The 17570-nt window shown below is 49.9% G+C and overlaps 4 protein-coding genes across 4 annotated transcripts; 1 reads left to right on the top strand and 3 right to left on the bottom strand.

Annotated features, from left to right (window-relative positions):
• Positions 1-490: 490 nt before the first annotated feature.
• On the bottom strand, positions 491-2093 carry BO85DRAFT_447609 (Yip1 domain protein). The gene is made up of 4 exons (XM_025659754.1): positions 1772-2093; positions 1231-1654; positions 1008-1160; positions 491-932 (listed from the first exon to the last, which is right to left on the bottom strand). Exons 1-4 carry the CDS (start codon positions 1857-1859, stop codon positions 683-685), a joined length of 915 nt encoding a protein of 304 aa, XP_025517668.1. The 5' UTR covers positions 1860-2093; the 3' UTR covers positions 491-682.
• Positions 2094-2261: 168 nt separating this feature from the next.
• BO85DRAFT_417162 (pentatricopeptide repeat-containing protein) lies at positions 2262-5331 on the bottom strand. Its single transcript, XM_025657764.1, has 2 exons — positions 4288-5331; positions 2262-4206 (listed from the first exon to the last, which is right to left on the bottom strand). The coding sequence occupies exons 1-2, from the start codon at positions 4921-4923 to the stop codon at positions 2494-2496; spliced, it is 2349 nt and encodes a 782-aa protein (XP_025517667.1). The 5' UTR covers positions 4924-5331; the 3' UTR covers positions 2262-2493.
• A 2244-nt stretch (positions 5332-7575) lies between these two features.
• BO85DRAFT_367773 (putative C2H2 transcription factor (Con7)) lies at positions 7576-9352 on the bottom strand (the record flags this gene model as incomplete). The annotated part of the gene is made up of 3 exons (XM_025655833.1): positions 7576-7931; positions 8293-8473; positions 8672-9352. The coding sequence occupies 3 exons, from the start codon at positions 9350-9352 to the stop codon at positions 7576-7578; spliced, it is 1218 nt and encodes a 405-aa protein (XP_025517666.1).
• Positions 9353-12619: 3267 nt separating this feature from the next.
• Positions 12620-13645, top strand: BO85DRAFT_510746 (uncharacterized protein). Its single transcript, XM_025664565.1, has 4 exons — positions 12620-12876; positions 13131-13192; positions 13310-13332; positions 13526-13645. Exons 1-4 carry the CDS (start codon positions 12733-12735, stop codon positions 13630-13632), a joined length of 336 nt encoding a protein of 111 aa, XP_025517665.1. The 5' UTR covers positions 12620-12732; the 3' UTR covers positions 13633-13645.
• Positions 13646-17570: the final 3925 nt, after the last annotated feature.

Below are 17570 nucleotides of genomic sequence, written 5' to 3'. Positions count from 1 at the left end.
GCTCAGAGGAGGGGAGAAGGGAGGGGAAGGGTGATCCAGCACAGATCTACTGGGGACAGTACGAACAGAGATAAATAGATATCGTACAAGTTTGACTGGGAGCAAGTCTGGTCGGACGAGCCCGCAGTGATAAATAGCTAGCAGGCTATCAAGCAAGCAAGCAAAGCACTGAGGCTGAGGGGAACGTCAGAGAACGGATGGGGCAGCGGAGGGACAGGCAGGACGAACGGCAGAGGGGGACGAAGGGGACAGATAGGTATCTGTATCTGAGATCCTTCTGTCTCTTCTATTTTTTCGTTTTCGCAAAGGAAAAGAGGGGAATGGAAAGGTAAAGGTGGCGTTGGGGGAACCCACGAAGTCGGAGGAACAGACAGACGCAAGCGGGTGACGGAGTGCTTTGTTGTCTCGCTCGGGCGGACAAGCTCGGTTTGCTGGTCGCTCCGGTCACCGCTCGCTCTCCACCCCGCAGCTACTGTTTGTCTACTATAGGGATATTGGAACAGGGTTCTATTCGATCTGAACATACAAAACGCAAAATGGGAAATCATCCGTAATTGTTACAACACAGAAATCCACGCTGACTGACTGACTGACTCCTCCGTCTTCATCCTCATCTTCATCTTCACATCGTCCCACCGACACCATGCCTACCGACATCACCATCATCTCCTCCTCATCCACCCTAACTGATAAAGCAGAGACACCCGATCGCAATATAAAACACAAACAGCGGGTATACCGCAATGCCGACCCGGTTGCGCAACACGCCCGATCCACCCAGGATACTCACGCCCGCCGCCAGCGACCACGCAATCAGGACAAGATACACCGGTATGCGCGCAATAGTCGGGAGGCCAAAGGCACTGAGCAGAGAGGCAATAACCAGAGGGAAGAGCGTGTATCCGATGATACAAACCGACTGGAAGAATGAGCTATTGAAGGAAGAAAAGAAAAACATTAGCAATTGACCTCCATCCAACCACTTTTGGGGGAAAAGAAGAACATACATATTTCCACCAAGCAACTTAATCTGCAACGTCACGACCGCCTCTCCAATCCACACAATAGAGAAGACGCCCGAGAACACCAGCGACGACTGCTCATCCTTGGCGCGCATGGACAAGAACATACTCAGCAGGAGGCAGAAGATCAAGGGACCCCTAGAACCATCACTCGTTAGCACACGTTCCCTCCCCAGGTAGACAACGATAAAAAAAAGAATCAACCCACCAAAGATCCCAATCCCTTAACCCCTCACTCATCCCACCCTGCAACACAACATCGGCATCCGGCCAGCGTCCTACCATGTTCCTCAGCCCACCCCCAAAGCCCGTAGCCTCACCTCTCTCCGCAGCACCAATACCACCCCCGCCGCGCTGCAACATGCCCCCAATGAGGTACTTAGGCCACAACACCTGGCGCATCTTCTCCCAGACGGCCCGCAAGTCGCGCGACAGCGTCTCCCATACCGTCTCGTCGATGGTGCTCTGTGTCGCGCGGCGGTCTTCGCCGCCAATCGTGGACGTCAGGTAGTTGCTGGAGAGATTACTCCGGCCGCCGCCGCGGGCGGAGCTCGACGAGGCTTCGGGTTGGATGTTTCCGCGGAGAGGGGCGGTGTCGGAGGTGTCGTGGAGGGGGTCGTCGGCTTCGATGGCTGAAGTTTGAGACACATTATGTTAGTGAGAATATATGTAGAGGTACATGGGGTGGATGGACCGGAGACAAAGGGAAGAAGGCAGCTAGGTAGCTAGGTCGGTAGTGGTTCACTCACCATCATCAGCTTCAATCACGTCGTCATCGAGGATCGATTCATCGTCGCGAATGTCCCCATGGGTGTAGTGCGGTTGTACGCTGGCCATGGTTGTTTGTACCTCTGGTTGGGTTTGGGGGGTGTCGCGGAAGTAGTTGTAGTTAGTTTAGTTGTGGTAGGTCACTGGGACATTGCCCGCTCCGGCTGACGTGGATTGCTTAGGGGGTTGCACTGGGCTGGACAGACCGGCTGTACCCAGGGGATAGAATAGTAATCACAGAGCGAGACAAGGGACCAGAACGTAGCAATGCAGCAAGCTGGAACTCGGATTTGGGGAAAGCTGGGCTGGCACGAGGCAGAGCAGCCCGTGTCGGAGAGGCTAGAGTGGCATTCCTTACGTACGCAAGCACGGGCTGAATCCGGCAGGCGGAAGAGCCCATCTGAAACATCAATTAACTGTTGATCGACACATCTATAACTGAACAATGATATTGCTTTGAAAGGAATCTATGCCAGAGATAGTTGAGTACTATGTTCATATTTCAAGTGTATTATACAATATGCCCTTCATCCCCCTCATCATGTGCTAAGCTATGATACATCGACTTTTCTATAACGCCCGATTATGCTATAATTTGTACTGAATAGAGTGGAGACCATATTAGTTAGATCCACTTGGATGAAGCAGAAGGATCCCGGATGGCCCTCGGCAGATAGATAGGACTGAATCAATGAGGTGGAACTCAGGCGCTTGGGACTTCTCGCTCGGCGAGTCTGTTCATTTGCTCCGCCGTTGCTCCAACCAGAGTGTTCCGGAACTTCGGGATAATGCTCTTGTCAGAGTATTTCTTTAGAAGCTCGGCGTGGCGCTGCACCTCCTTGAAGGTCTCCGGGGGTACATGTTGCTTGATTTCCTTGACCGAGTCGAATAACCTTCGTGTCATGGTAAGCGCCTTAAGGGCATCTTCTCCTCTGATCGCGGCCGACGGGTTGGTCTTGGCTATCCGGGCCAGGTAGGACTGTCGAGACTTTTCTCCCAACAGCTCACTGGACACGGCTTCATCGAGGTCCCGAATTAGGGGACAGAGACGCTCTGCGGCAGAAGTAATAAGGCTGGCCTTCAGCTTCACTCCCAGAGCGCTGAGGTTGTTCGATCTAGCATCTGCCCCCGATTCAAGGCCAGCGAGGGACATCAGCAGATCCGGACTATCCTCCAGTGAATGGACCAAGTCGAGATATTGGGTTATTGACCGAGCATCGGGAAGCGCGGTGCCGTTGGCCATGAGATCCAGAAGCTCGTTGGCGTGTCTGAACACGTTGGGGTTTCTGCGGTCCCGAGTACATGAGGCCATGGATATGCGGAAGGTCTTCCCTTCTGTAGGTCCGGTGGGGTCTCGAGTCATATTGCGTACTACCTCCACGGATTCACGACTAGCCCGTGCAGCACGGAGGATGCGTAGGTACGCGTGGTAGCTAACCGCGTCAGGTACGACCTTGGGCTCATCTCCTTGCGTAAGGTACCGCCAATATTCCTTTGCAGCGGCTGTCCCTTGGGTTATCGACAGGCAAGCTTTGAGAAGCATAGTCAGTTCCCTGTTTCCCACCTCAATATACCGCGGAAGAGTTGCCTCATCCCACATCGAAAGCCTTGTCTTCACAGGCGGTTTCACCGTGCCAACAACGGGGTCAAAGAGATGATCAAAATTCTCCTCAGCCTCCACATCCTCGGTCTCCTCGGGTTCGGTATCGTGTAATCTATCTCCCTCGTCAACGAAGGGGATATCGTCTTCCAAGCCCGCATCACTGTGCGGAGAAGATACTCGCTTCTGTTCCGAAGTTGACTCTATCCTTTCCTTAGGGGGCTCTTCCGCGAAAATCGGAATACCGGCAGTTTGATTGTACAATGCGAACACGCACCAGACATCGTGGTCACAGCTTGAGTTCTCCTGCAACATGTGGGCCATGGCGTGAGCCAGGTAGTTGTCCATGGGCACCTGGCCCTTCTTCCATTGATAGATGATGTCGGCCCAGACCCGTTTGGCTTCCTGGATACCCTGAGCTCTCCTTTGCAGAAGCGGCTCGACTTCAACCTGTTTTCTTTCCGCCGTCTTGATATTTCCCTTATACAGCTCCGATGTTGCGGTCCTCGTACTGCCTGCGACAGCCCCTAATAGCGTGGTGTAGGTCATAAGATCTGGAGCTAGTTTGCCGGACTCCGGCAGTGCGCCAGCAACCTCCCATAGAACTTCCATATCTCGGTGCCACCAGCAGACCTTGAGCATTGCATTGGCGTGAATAATATGGGGTTCGACGTGGGAACCCTCAGCGTACAGCGACATGTAGACTTTAGAGGCCAATTTCACCGGCTTGAAGCCTCTAATATCGAAGTGCTGGCAGAGACCGTTCAAGAAAATAGTGTAAGATCTCGAGTTCAGTTCCATACCTCGCTTTTTCATCTGTTATGTTTGGAAACGAGCATATCGTCAGCCACGAATGTAAAAACAACAATAAAGACCAAGGAAGAAAGAAGAACATACATCATTCCAGGCTCTAAAGGCAAGCTCCGGCTCCTTCTCACGCATGAGATACTCCAGCAGCCGATTAAAAGCCGGAATGGCTTTGAACCGTTTTTGATGGGCCATCTGAATGAGCTTCAGACCAAGCGCCAGGTGTCCGTCTGCCAGACAACGCCGGACGCGCTCAGCCAGCGCATGTGGGTCACGCAACCATTTCAACTCTGCATTCAACACGGTGCGAGGAACGAGGTACCTCTGCGGCACCCATTCCCTTCGAACAAGCCGTCGCAGTAGCGTCCGTTTATCAAGCACTTCGTTTTCGTCTGTGGTGGAACTGGGCTCGAGGGACTTTCGTTTTCCATGAGAGTGTGCAGGCTTGGTCTCTCTTGCTTCTCGTTCCTCCTTCTCACGAGGTGCAGTCTCCTCCTGCGAGGAACTGGCGGGTGAGCCCTCCGCGGCCACAGCCCCGTGCATCTGCCTCGCCTGAAGGCTCCCAATCCGCGCAAATTGTCTCCCTGGTGTCCCTATACGAGGTCCAGATTCCGCGATGTGAAAGATAGATCGACTCGGGGTAGTCCGGAGCCATTGTGTGCGGAGAAGTGGTTTCATTGCCACGCTTCCGGACCGGAGAGCGGTGGCATTGCCGCAACGAAGCATCTAAGGCGGGGAACGAAAGACACGCCGTTCGATTGGTAGTGTAAAGTCTGGATGTCTTGATAGGAGGAATAGGCAAGGCAAAAGGTGTATTCCAACCCGGTTGCCACTAGAAATTGTGGGAGCGTGAAGCGCGTCAAGCGTAGGAAACTCGGAGGTCGGCGAAGAGAATTCTGGAGGGAGAGGCAACGGCTTGGTGAAACAACCCTGAAAGGCAATATGTATAATGCAGGTAAACTTCGGAAACGAGATAAAATTCTTTCCCCAATAATGTAAACGAACAAAGAAAAGAAAGAGGAATGCGATAGAGAAAGCAAAGCACCAAAACGAGCCCCAAAGCAAGCGTCGACCTCCGAACAATCGCAAACTCCGCCGTATCGCATATCTGCCCACTAGAACCGATAAGGTTAGTGTACTCTATCCCCTCAAACTAGTAAGTAACTCCGCTCCGGCCCGTCAAAAACACACTGTAAGCCTCAGGCATAAATTTGCGCATAACCGCCGCCAGCCTCAGGCAACCTGCAGGAACTAAAGTATGCACGCATCCATGACTAGACCCAACGCCTCTAGCTTAGCTAGCAACGTAGCTCAGAAGCTAGCTAGTCAGCCTAGATACCGACAGAATGGTCAGACTTACACCGCTAGAAATTTTCAGATCCTTAGCGGCCTGAGCTTAGGCATCCCATGAAGGAGGGGGAGGGTAAGAGAGGAAGGAGGAGGAAGAGGAGGCTATTGTGCAGCGGGCAAGTATCTAATCAGTCCCTGCCTTCGCCCCCCGTCGCCTTCCCCCCTCCCCCCATCCACCCTCCCCAATAACGGCCGCTAAGGCAGCCAGGAACCAACAACAAGGCTAGTAAGCTAACCTAAAGCTGGTCTGGGGTTCAGGTACAGCCTAGTACTTAGCCTCCCAGAAAGGGTTACAGGTACCAGGTACTACACTGGTACTCACTAGTAAACTTGCCGGGGAAGCCCGCGACTAGTTCAACCAGAACCAAAGTTATCCTCTCTCTCAGGTAAGAGGAGGGTATGTAAATTATTCGGATCTCGCCTAAGGCCTAGAATAGATAGCTCCAACTTTACTTTTCTAGTTTACCCTTCTCCCCGTGGTATGTATGTTTCTGATACTAACTTTAAACTCAACCGAAGTATGCGTCGAAGGTTCCATGCCCTGCTGATCCATCACCACAGGTTGATGGTTTAGAGCGAGTAATGTATCGACGGACCTACTACTGATTGAATGTCACCGACATTGCATGATTTCTAAAAGCCCTCCACGCAGACTCTGTTAGTCCCTTTCTGCGGCAATAGTCATTCCACTAGTCGGCTTATTGCCACCGTGCGGGATGCACGCTCGTCGATTAGAGTTAACGGATTGCTATTCATCCCAAAAAGATCTACCACATGCGAGTCAACATACAGAAAGAGGCCCCGGAGCCCTCTGCAGCGTCAGAACCGCTAATGCACGATCTGCATTGCAGATTGTCCGGCCGCCGAAGCAATGCCCACGTTTCCCGGGAATTACAAGAATAGTTTCCTCCATCATGCAGGGGTATGGAGCTATGCGCCCTTCTTCTCCGTCCACGCCGGCACCTTGCGGTACCCCCGATTCGGTCGAATTGCAGGCGTAGTTGCATACAACAAAGTATCCACAGAACAGTCGAACCATTGTCATTTCACTCGAAGTAATTTACCCACTATCTTCCCACCTGCAGCCACGAGACCGGCGGCGTTCGCCTTCCAATCAATCTCGCAGCCTCCCAGGTGATCCACTCGAAGATAGAGGGCGGGGGAAAGGAAAAGAACCATGTGCATCAGAATCCGAAGACTTCCGCCACCAGACCACAGACCCGGATCGGTCTGCAGAGCAAAAGAACATGGACAAGAATATTGCACAATTTCGGGGACCAAAAACCCAGGGTAACATAACTTGGTCGGAACACATCAGCAAAAGTGGAAAAGGACGCGGACACAGTGAATAGGAATCACAAAAGAGGAAGATCACAAGAATCATAGCAGTAAGCCACATACAACACAGGGGAACGTTTGGTAAAAAAGAACAGTTGCCGCATAATTCACAGGAAATGGTAGAAAAGCTAGTTAATGCAGACGGTCCCGCCAGATATCCCAAGTTGTAATCCCTTGGCCGGGAATGACGTAGGGAAGAAAGAAAAAAAAAAGACAACAACCCCCCTCGATTATCCGTTTTTTCCCCATGCGATCTAATTCAAAAAAAACATAACTGGGACAAAGTGTAAGTCGCAAGGCCACTCTTTTGACTGGAGCAATCAAGGCCAAAAATTGGTATCATGTGCGCAGGAACTTAGAGAATTAGATCCGGGGATGGCGATACGGGATTAGGAGATATTGTATTAGAACATGCAACCTGAAAGAAGTAAGGGAAGCTGGGCATCTATTGCGGGTAGCTGGTCGATTGGTTTTCTGCGAAGCCGTCATCGATCAGCTACAGACCTTATAGCAATAGATCCAAAGACCTCCTTCTCAACCTTTCTTGAGCTCTTGCAGCCGGGTATGGTGGTCGTGTGTCCCTTTTTGTTTCTTCTTTTCTTTCTTTTGTGTGGGGGTGGTTTCTTTCATGTCGCGTGCGAGACTTGCTCATGACCCGGTGCCGAGAAGGCAAACATAACAAAGGACTGACTACTTACGTGGCTGGTACACTTGACCGGTCTGTCCATAAGGGGAATGAGGGTAGTTTGGCGGGTATGCCATCTGCCCATTGCCCTGATACACCATACCTCCGGCTCCAGCTCCGTACTGCCCCGGTACCTGACCGTCGGCAGGTTGATATCCAATGGGAGGTAATTGAGGACGAACACCACCAGGGTAGGCAGGTGGTTGTCCAGCCTGGGCGGGATCCGCCGGGTTGGGTGCGTCGACCTGGTTGGCCTGGGCAGCTTGAGCAGCGGCAGCACGCTCGCGCTCCTCAGCAGCCTTGCGCTGGGCCTCTTCCTCCTTCTTCCGAGCCTTCCACTCTTTGCGGATCTCCTTGAACTCTGTACATTGGATCAGTTAGCATGATAAGATGCAACGTATAGACAGTAGAAAGGAATATGTGTTGGAAGGGGGCAGAGTGGGTGTTTGAGAGTCATGGTGGGGATGGCACAGGAAGCAGCACGAGCCGATGGTCGGAACAAGTCAGGAGCGATAGACAGGAGCTACTGAGTCGTCGAAGACGCTTAACCTCCGCACCGGCTTGTCACGCTACTGCGATCCGCGGCGCTAAGGTAGTGTAACACGACTAGCGTGTGCCACCCGCACTAGCCCCATCCAGAGTTTCGCGACCAACAAAAACAACAGATGCGAGCTAGCGGACCAACTTGCAAAAACGCGCAAATGAACGACCAACAAACTCACCTTCGGGAGTGCGCTTGGCGCCATGGGACTGCATCGTGACGTGGGCGTTCAGATGGTTCAGCGTACCATACGCCTTCTCACATCCGTTCCACCCACACTTGTACATCCGCTCGATCTCCTCATACCGACGACGGGGCCGCTTGTGCTGCTGCGCGCCAGGGATGGGAACGAAGGAGTATACCTAGAGAAAGCATGTGGATGAGCCTGGGATCTTTTTATGCCAAAAACAGATGAAAAAGCGCGCCGCTTCCCACATCCCGCGAGGCAGCCTTCGTAGCTAGCAAGCCCCCTGACCTCCACCTCGCGGGACGTCCAAGACAACAAACCAACGCAAGTGCGCAGCCCTTGGAAACAGACGCCAAAATCATCAAAAACATACCTGGCCAGGGCGCGGCCCTGCGGTCGCAGCAGGGGAGGCGGGACCAACCGTTGTGGCAGGAGTAGTATAAGGTCCAGGCAGACCGTGTTGATGTTGTCCATACCCATGCGACCATTCCGGACGCGTATACATCTGAGGCGGCGGCGGGGGATGCCCCTGGTATTGTGCCATATCGTGACCCTGGGGCTGGTAGGGAGAGTAGGGAGGAGGATAGGTGGGGCTGGATGCCGCGATTGAGGGATCTATAGGAACGGCCGCGTCAGACTTCAGGTTCGTGTGATTGCGATGGTCATGGTGCTGCCCATCACTGAGGGTGTGCATGGACGGACTTGTTGCTTGAGCCATACCTGCCGCTCCACCGGCTTGGGTGTTGGGCGCGTGGTGGTATTGAGGCGGGCGGCCGATGTACTCGTGGTAAGCAGGAGAGCGCGCGGCGGGCGGCTGGTTCAGACCGTAGTCTGACTGCGGCGTGTTGGAGGACGAAATATTGGCGGCGGGGCGGACCTCGGGTTGAGGAGTGTACTGAGGAGTAGGGCGGACCTCAGTCTGAGGGGTGTATTGAGCAGTGGCAGCAGCAGAAGCCTGGTCTGCAACTGGGAGTTCAGAATGGGTCGCAGCAGACGGTGGATATGGATAATGCGAACCTGACTGCGCGTACTCCGAGGCAGGTCTGTTGTCCATATAATACAATTTTCGCCGCGAACGGGGGGGTTTGAGAGATCCCTGACAATCCTCCAAAAAGAAAAGAAAGAAAACTAAACACGCGAGCCTATACAGACGCGTCGAGAGAACACAATGAGCTTGGTGATTTTCACAAGGAATGAAAAAAGAGATGTTGTAGTGATGGAATGGGAGGGGAGAAGGAAGAGTTGCTTTCTAACAGCAGAGAAGATCAGGATGGGGGTGGTTAGATCCTCGTTCTTCTTTTTCTTCTTTTCTTTTTCTTTTTCTTTTCTCTTCCCTCCCTCTTCTCTTTTTCTTTTTTTTCTTGTTGGAACGTACTATTTAGTGAATTCGGGATAGAAGACCGAAGTGATTGATGGAAGTTTCCACACCAGGTCCTGCACGTCCTGAAATGGGCGCGTTGTGTTGTAAAGACGGAAAGTGAAGTGGAACAGAGAAGAAAGAACCAACGCGTGATCTGGCGCGTATGGATTTTTGGACTCTTTTTTTTTTTTTTTCAATACACTGACAAAGTGTGAAAGAGAGCGCGAGGCGGAGAGGAGTCGCAAAAGAAGGAGGATAGTAGGTATAATGGAGAAAAGAAAATGATAAAAAGGGAAGAAAAAATAATGTATCGCAAATAAGGACCAGGAAAACCGAGACGAGGTATTTGGTCTTTCGGGGGAAAAAGTAGCGCTGGATCGTGATGCTTAATTGCCTTAGTCGCCTGTTAGGGTGACGGAGAATGGCCTTGCAGGTGGCGGTAAGCACGCACGACAGCACGAGGAACCCGCGGGAGGATGGAAAGGGACGGTCCTGTCTGCGCTCGGGCAAGCTTTGGGTTGGAGGGGAAAGGGAGGGGAGGGGGGGGGCGGGTGAGGGTTTAGAAAGCAGCCAGGGCAGGGCCAAAATAGTCTCTTTGGTCGGGACGAACAAAAACGAGTAATAATCAAATAAGATTCCAACAGGTCAAATCCGCGATAGCGCTAAGGAAAGCGATGCCTCGATCTAGGTGGCAACGCAAGTAGCACAGTCACCCTAAATTCAAGACGGAGGGAAAAAATGGTTCGATTACTACCCGGAAAAAGAGAGACCTGGGCAGAGGACGCGGCCTAAAAGGCTTCGGACAGACACAGCAAAGAGGCTTTTCGGCAGGAGGAAAACGCAAGTTAGAGAGAAGCACCTCGTGGGATCCGAGGATACGGTGGAGCGCGCGTGGGCCCCGTAATTTTTCAACTCCCTTCTGGAGTAGGGAATAGTAAAGTAAAGTAGGGAAGAACAAAAGAAATAAAATAAAATAAAATAATAAAAAAAGGGAGCTTGGAGGCAAAAAAAAAAAGAAAAAGAAAAAGAGAGATAAAAAAAAAAGTTGTGGTGGTGGTGGTGCACTCACTGTAGGGGGAAGCCGGTACTCATTGGTAACATGTAGGTAATAGAAAACCACCATGAAGGGAGGGGGCCGGTATTGGTAATGTAATGCTGGTGTTATTGGAGGGGCTTCCCGGAGCAATAATTTTGATTGGTTCTTTATTCTCGCCCTTGGAGCGGAGTGCTGCCGCTTTGTGGTGACGGGTCCGTTAGCCAGTAAGTACAGCTTGACCCACTCAACTTTTTTCGATGAATTATCAGGGCTCAAAAAGAGTGGTCGTTGTAATGCTTTCTCTTTCAATTAGTTATCTTTTTCCCTATTGCTTCTGATTCCCTCTTTCTGTCTTTCCCTTTTGCTGGTGGTTGGCCTTTCTCTGGCCCCTTCCCCTCAGTTGTTCGGGTTGTCGACCGGAGTATTGTGGTTATTCTTTCGTAACCCGGCTAAGCTTTCCTTGTCTGAAGGTGCTTTTTTCTCCTGTTGTTGTCGTCCTAGTTTCTTTTCTATCGTTCTCTACTATTTTACCTTTCTGGCTTGCCTTCCTCGAGCGGAATACTCCGCCAACAGTTGTGGCGAATCCCAAAGGAGGGAAGATTTAATAATTATTATAATAAAAAGTAAAAGTAAAAAAAAAAAAAAAAAAAAAAAAAAAAAAAAAAAAAAAAGAAAAAAAAAAAAAAAAAAAAAAAAAAAAAAAAGAAGAAGAAGAAGAAAAGAAAAGGCAAAAAAAAAAAAGAAAAAGTAAAATTGAATCAAAACAGAAAAGAAGAAAATAAGATATAAAAAATAAAAAAGATTGAAATTTTGGGAATTCAACAACCCCCTTTTCCAACTGTACCTCTACTAATCCTCCTATCGTTTTTCAAATACCTCCTGCCTACCTACCTATCAACCCCACCTTGAGTTGTTCCGTTATGAAGTGCGCAATTTTCTGCGTGGGAAGATGTGATGTTGATGTTGATAATCAGACCTAGAACATTTAAGATGTTGATATACTAGACTACTACTAGTAACTTAAGATAGTGGTTTAGAGCTTGGATAGTCTACCCGCGATTCGGGACGGACGGTGCGCGTCTCGAGTTTGGTCGCAGGGAGACTGTCGTGAACCTAGCGTATGCGCCCGTGGATACCAACCAAGATCGTTGGTCAACGTCCCGGCTGCGGGAGTAGGTAATTCGACCTTAGTGAGCCAAACGACGATGGGCTAGGGATGGCGTGCCCGAGGAACGGCTTGGAACGGTCTGCGAAAAGACTCAAGGCTAGTGAGAAAGTAGGCGTAGCGCAAATCGGGGGGAAGCGAAGGCCGCGTGCAGGGTCCGTACAGTAAAGTATAGTGGAGGCTCGACAAGAGGGCTGGGCTGTCTTGTCTGTCTGTCTGTCTGTCCAAAGTGACAAGAAAGGGGAACGAGTGGCGCGAGTTTAATGGGTAGTAAGCGGGTAAAGTCAATATCACCAATGTATTATAAATCCTCGATACTAACAATAGCAGCAATTTATATTTAAAAAGAGAATATCGGTGGTAAGGAGACGGCGGTTGATGCCGGCGATGGTAGCTTCTGGCACGGTCAGGGAAGTAATGTTAGAATAATAATAAATTAGAAGAAAAAAAAAAAAAAAAAAAAAAAAAAAAGAAGAGTGACTTGATCGCAAAAGACAAGTAGTAGAGTTGTGGAGGGGGTGGGAAAAGAGGAAGAGGAGGAGGGTAGGGAGAGGAGGGAGAGGAAGAGGGGGTAAGTAGGTGGAACAGGCGCTGAATTGGCTGCTGTTACTGGTGGGAATAAGGGAGAGATAGAAACGAAAAACATTACCAGCCGTATCCGCAGAGTTGCAAGTCGGTCACCTGTTGCGGTACGGCCGACCTTCAGGGGGAGAACAAGAACAACAAACCGAAGTATGCCCGTGGGCTCGCCAATCACAAGCACGTCATGCAGTGGAGTCACTTCTTGACCTGAGATAACTACAGCTTCCTTCTCCATAATACTCCGTTTTGTCGCTTCAAATCGGAAGACTTCCTCTCGCAGACCCAGAAAAAATGGTACAAAGTACTTACTCCCCTGTATTGGGAACCAATCTCCGATGTGCTCTCCGACCTAGCCCAAAATCGAGAGATTTTGTGCGTTCCTTAGCCCCCTTCAGACCTGCAACTACGGTAGAGCGGATCAGTCAGATGTATGCAGTATAAAGTGCCTAGTATCTAAGTAGGATGGTGGTGTAACCAGTCGAATCCTTATCTTTCGCGCAAGTCAGGAACGCGTCAGTGGGGAACACGAGGGTCTCAGTCCAATCGACATACAGAGGGTATCAGACCTTCAGGCTAATTAGGTTCGATGCCAAAACAGCCTTTAGACGTATAGGCAACGCTAGTGGCATGTTATTCATATGCCAAAGGGTATCTAGTTACTTGGACTAGATCGTGAAGAAGGATGATAGTTAAGTAGTATGCTGTCAAAAGCGTTAGACGATCTTCCGATGTCCGTAGGAACAGGCATGTTGTAAGGCCAGAGAGCAGAGTGACAAGCCAAGATCGTTCACTCAGCATTATCAGCTTGAGCGTTCTGTTGACTGCTGTACTTTTGCTGGCTGCTAGTAACTACTGAACCAGTAGGTAGGTGTCTACTAAGTGCCTTGGTATGTCTTTCAGGGGTGCCACCCTCCAGGAGCATTACGATATCTCACGAATGATATGTGCGGAATCGAGACATGCTTAGAGGGATGCAAGCAATTCCTGTACACAATGCAATGGCCATTGGCAATTAGGAATCAATGATATAACCCAGGTCCAGAAATATGATCATTATTATGATCGTACGTATGGTTGCATCTAGGGGTGCGATTCCTCGGCTCAGAACCGGGAAAATTACCCCAAGACAGTCGCAAGTGTAGTCCGAAGTATTATAAATACTATCATGTTCTTCCAGACATGCGATCCTGAACAAGCACAAGGTTGAACATCGCAGGTAATGCATCGAAAACGTGATACGAAGACCAAAGTCAACCGGCCGATGCAGAAGCGAGATGCCGGCACTAGTACTCCGGAAGCAGCACAATCACAGCCAATGCTCAACGTTGGTTAATATTACTCTACCAACCCTACCAGGGCCATACAGAAAAGGGTGAGCTAGTGAGCTAGTTCTTGATAGGAAGGCCAGGCGTGAGGGAGGGGAGAAGGGGACGTGAGAAAAATGCAAGGCTCCAATCTCGGAAGGATGCTGCTCCAGCCCACAAGTCTTGGGGTGGGCAGATGGACGGGTGATGATTGGTATTCCGCCTGGTTTATACCCCGCGCAGGCGGAACCTACTAACACACCCACTGCCGGTGAAGGCATCCCGATGATACACTTACTACTGTACTCTCCATAATAATCAATTAAGTGGTTACCTACTATCTACCATCCAGTGTCTCAATCATGAGCTCAGTCCAAGCTGCCATTCCAATGGTCTAGTCGTGGGTCTTGTTTGTACGGTTCACTACTTACTAGACAATCAACCCACACCCTTTCACGGCAGTACTTACCTTACTCAATTTCGCGTTGAATATAATGGAGGAAGATACTACTCCAATAATTCGATCATCTTAGTGAAAGGTGCTTGTGAAAATCAGCTGGTCACAAGGCAACCATCAAGCGATGTGCGTTGCGGGTGGATCGCAGGAATCAATAATAACATTTGGTATCAGTTTCATAATAAGTATTATACCACTACATCCATCCAACCATACCTCCAGAGTAACAACATCAAGTCATCTCGGAGGACTCTGGAAGAAAGGGCATGATTGGCTCTGCTGAATTTGATATGATTACTTAGCGAGCATTCGATTGGAGCAATGATCAACCCGATGCAAATGTCACTTCTTGTCCTTTTAGCGAAGCCACTGCACCCTGCTGTCTTTCACATTCACGCCTCCAGAAGCTGGAACGCGACGTCCAGAGTCTCACCCGAGAGCGGAATCAAGCCTCCCATCCCCGGATGTATGGGGTAATACTACCAGCGATTCAGAATAGCCAAGGCCTTAGTAGAGGCCGCAGCCAACGCCTAGTACAATTTGGGACGGCGGCCGATTAGTTATGGGTTAAGACTTGGGCGATGGGCGTCGATCGGGACTTTTTGCTTTTCTAAGTATTACTGGTACGGAGTCCGCCTCCACAGCTGCGCTTGGAGAAGCTGATAAACAATGAATGGACCTTCCTCTAAGGGAGCAGTGGCCACCCATAATCGACAAGATTATACCAGGATATCCTGCTCGCTTCACCAGGTTATCCGCGCCACAATGAATAACTTGGAATTGAATGCGCAATGCATCTGTCCCCGACCAATATCCTCTGCTGTCTTTTCCTCCGAGGAGGTACCCAGATGACGGGCAGGTAAGTTATTCGGAGTAGAAGCATGTATTGCATGTGTATCGAACCAGTAACGGTCGGGATCCACCTTGACAACACAGGAAGCTGGATCAATCCCAAACGATCAGTTATTATTGTTCCCCATCGGGGAAGCCTAACTTATGCACATGAAAGGGGTAATTCACCAATTGTTGACGGAAAAATAATGTGGGCGTGCGTCTTTTTTCTCCTTTCTTTTTTCTACGTTTTTTCTTCTTGCTTCCCATCCCATTTCTTTTTTGCTCGCTTCGACATGACATGCAATTGAAAGATTACTGAGTCCGGTATCTCCTTCAATATGTGGCATATGCAAGACTTTTATCCACATATGTATGGCACTGTCGCTAAGTCGTAGAATAAAAAGGGCTTCACGGGCTGAGTGGTTTGCCTTATGCGGATAGCTCCGCTGTTAAATGTCACGTCCGTGACCAAGCTATTTTGGTGTAATCTCAGGTGTTAAGCTGCTCCACGTGCGCATAGTATTTGTAGCTGGGCTAGCTGGCAGCGCGTCTTAGTTGGAATGTTTTGGCCATGGCTCAAGTGGCGTCTGCTCAAGGAGACCGCGAGACTACAATTCTATCTTCAAAGTAATAGATTGAATCCTAGAGAGGAAGGAAAAGAGGCAATGGAGTCAATTAGGAAGGTGAGGAGAGTGTGTGTGTGCGTGTGAAGGCAATACGCGCCTCCTCTTTCGTTTCTATTTTCTCTCTATTTTCTCTCTGTTTTTTCTTTCTTTCTTTCTTTTTTATTTTTTTTTTCCTTTTTGCCTCTTCAACGTTCCTGAGCCTACAGAACGAAGTCGCAGTCACCTTCGAATATAATGCGGAACGGCTACTTTGTACTCCGTAGCCAATCCCATTTCTGCGAATCGTCTTCGTCTCGGGAATGTGTTGTGTAAGTGAAATCCCTCTCGCGCCATCGATGGAATATGATGGCTGGTTAAATTATCCCAGGTTGGATAGAAAAGATTGGCCGCTAAATGATCATCTACAGGTATTGCGAAATCACTCAGCTCAGCTCACCTTATTTTGCCGAGGAACTGTCCATAGTGGCACACCACATCCCCCGGTGGTGAGTACTACTACTTTCTTTAATCCCCTACTGCGACTCTCACTGGAAGGCGTATCAAAGAGATGGTAACGCTCAGTACTGGCATTGATACCTACCGTGGACCTGTCTTTGGACACCGTATGGAGCAGACACTCCCGTTCTTGACTGCATTGGGGATATGATTCCCACCACGGCTCTGCGGCTCACCCCTCTGTCCTTTGTTGTTGTGGAGCAAAAGATGGAGCCATGGATATGGTTAGTTGTTGTAAGTGAAGTAGACGAAAATCAGGAAAGCGACCGACGTCGCCCCATCTCCAAGAAACTCAAATTCAAATTCAAAAAAAAATGGCAGGGAAATCTCTCGAAGGGAGCCAATGGGGAGATCAGCAATTTCTCACGGCGCTTTAGGATTTTGATTAAGTCGGTAGACTAAGGCACCTTTAAGATGATGGGGACACTTTTAGTCGCAGGTCGGAAATCGGTACGCCAATCCGTGCCTGATGATTGACCGTGACGACTCTCTGGTAGCGAAAGCCTTGTGCCTGCTGCGCTGCTGCGGTTTTAGGGGGAACGGACGAGATCAAGACGGCATATCGCGCGATTAACGAGATTGCGTCCTGACCGATTGACCATATGAGATTTTCGGCGCCGCCATACCAATAGGGAATTTGCGAGCATGATGGAACGGAGGACTCCGCGCTCCGTCCGGTAGTCGGACTTGCGCATCTGAACCTTTTCTGGGCCTCGCTCTTAGATTCTGTTTTCCTCCCACCGGCCCACAACGGAAGATCAGACTGTCTGTCTACGCCGCCGATGCTCCCCCAACTAATATCGGCTACACTTCTAGGTAGCTACCTTCCCTAGTGTTAACGATAAGGCCCAAGCTCCAAGAACAATGACTCAAATTGTTTCTAACGGGGGGAGCTCAACGATAATCGTCGGCCGCAAGCCCACCTTTCGGGCCAACTGACTCTTTTGGTGACAGACAGACAAGACAGACACAAGACACAACAAACTCTCCCCCCAGGGTTTCTTTATGTAATCGCGTCTCCATATTTGGTCAGCGACTGCGGAACGAATCAATAGGCCGAGTTCCTCCGTAGGCCAAATTCCACTTATCGCGAACGACGGAGTACAACGTGTCAGTCTTATTATTCATGACGAGCGAGCATTTTAATATGCGATAAATACTACCTATAGTTCCGAAGTTGCGGACCGCCAAGACCACACCCCTGCCTGGTTCAGGATAGAGAGAGAAAGAGGATGGGCCAGCTTTTGCGACCCCCTCGCCGACTTTAGCCAGGATCTCCCGGGCTTTATTTCACTCACTGGTGGATATTAGTGAGAAGAACGGCTACTGCAGAGATTACCCATGTTTTTCTTTTTTTACTCCTAGATTTCCTTTTTTTTTTTTTTTTTTTTTTTTTTTTTTTTTTTTTTTTTT

This window comes from Aspergillus piperis (genome assembly GCF_003184755.1).
Source record: "Aspergillus piperis CBS 112811 unplaced genomic scaffold BO85scaffold_5, whole genome shotgun sequence".
NCBI classification, from domain to species: Eukaryota; Fungi; Ascomycota; class Eurotiomycetes; order Eurotiales; family Aspergillaceae; genus Aspergillus; species Aspergillus piperis.
Note: the sequence above shows the minus strand (reverse complement) of the source record. Positions and strands in the feature narration are given on the sequence as shown.

Coding starts and splice junctions, on each gene's coding strand:
- BO85DRAFT_447609 (XM_025659754.1), bottom strand. CDS start 1,859: ATGGCCAGCGTACAACCGCACTACACCCATGGGGACATTCGCGACGAT. Junction 1,655..1,771: donor CGTGATTGAAGCTGATGATG/GTGAGTGAACCA, acceptor CTCAAACTTCAG/CCATCGAAGCCGACGACCCC. Junction 933..1,007: donor AAGTTGCTTGGTGGAAATAT/GTATGTTCTTCT, acceptor TTCCTTCAATAG/CTCATTCTTCCAGTCGGTTT.
- BO85DRAFT_510746 (XM_025664565.1), top strand. CDS start 12,733: ATGGTACAAAGTACTTACTCCCCTGTATTGGGAACCAATCTCCGATGT. Junction 12,877..13,130: donor GGATCAGTCAGATGTATGCA/GTATAAAGTGCC, acceptor GAAGGATGATAG/TTAAGTAGTATGCTGTCAAA. Junction 13,193..13,309: donor TCCGTAGGAACAGGCATGTT/GTAAGGCCAGAG, acceptor ACCAGTAGGTAG/GTGTCTACTAAGTGCCTTGG.
- BO85DRAFT_417162 (XM_025657764.1), bottom strand. CDS start 4,923: ATGCTTCGTTGCGGCAATGCCACCGCTCTCCGGTCCGGAAGCGTGGCA. Junction 4,207..4,287: donor CCTTTAGAGCCTGGAATGAT/GTATGTTCTTCT, acceptor CAAACATAACAG/ATGAAAAAGCGAGGTATGGA.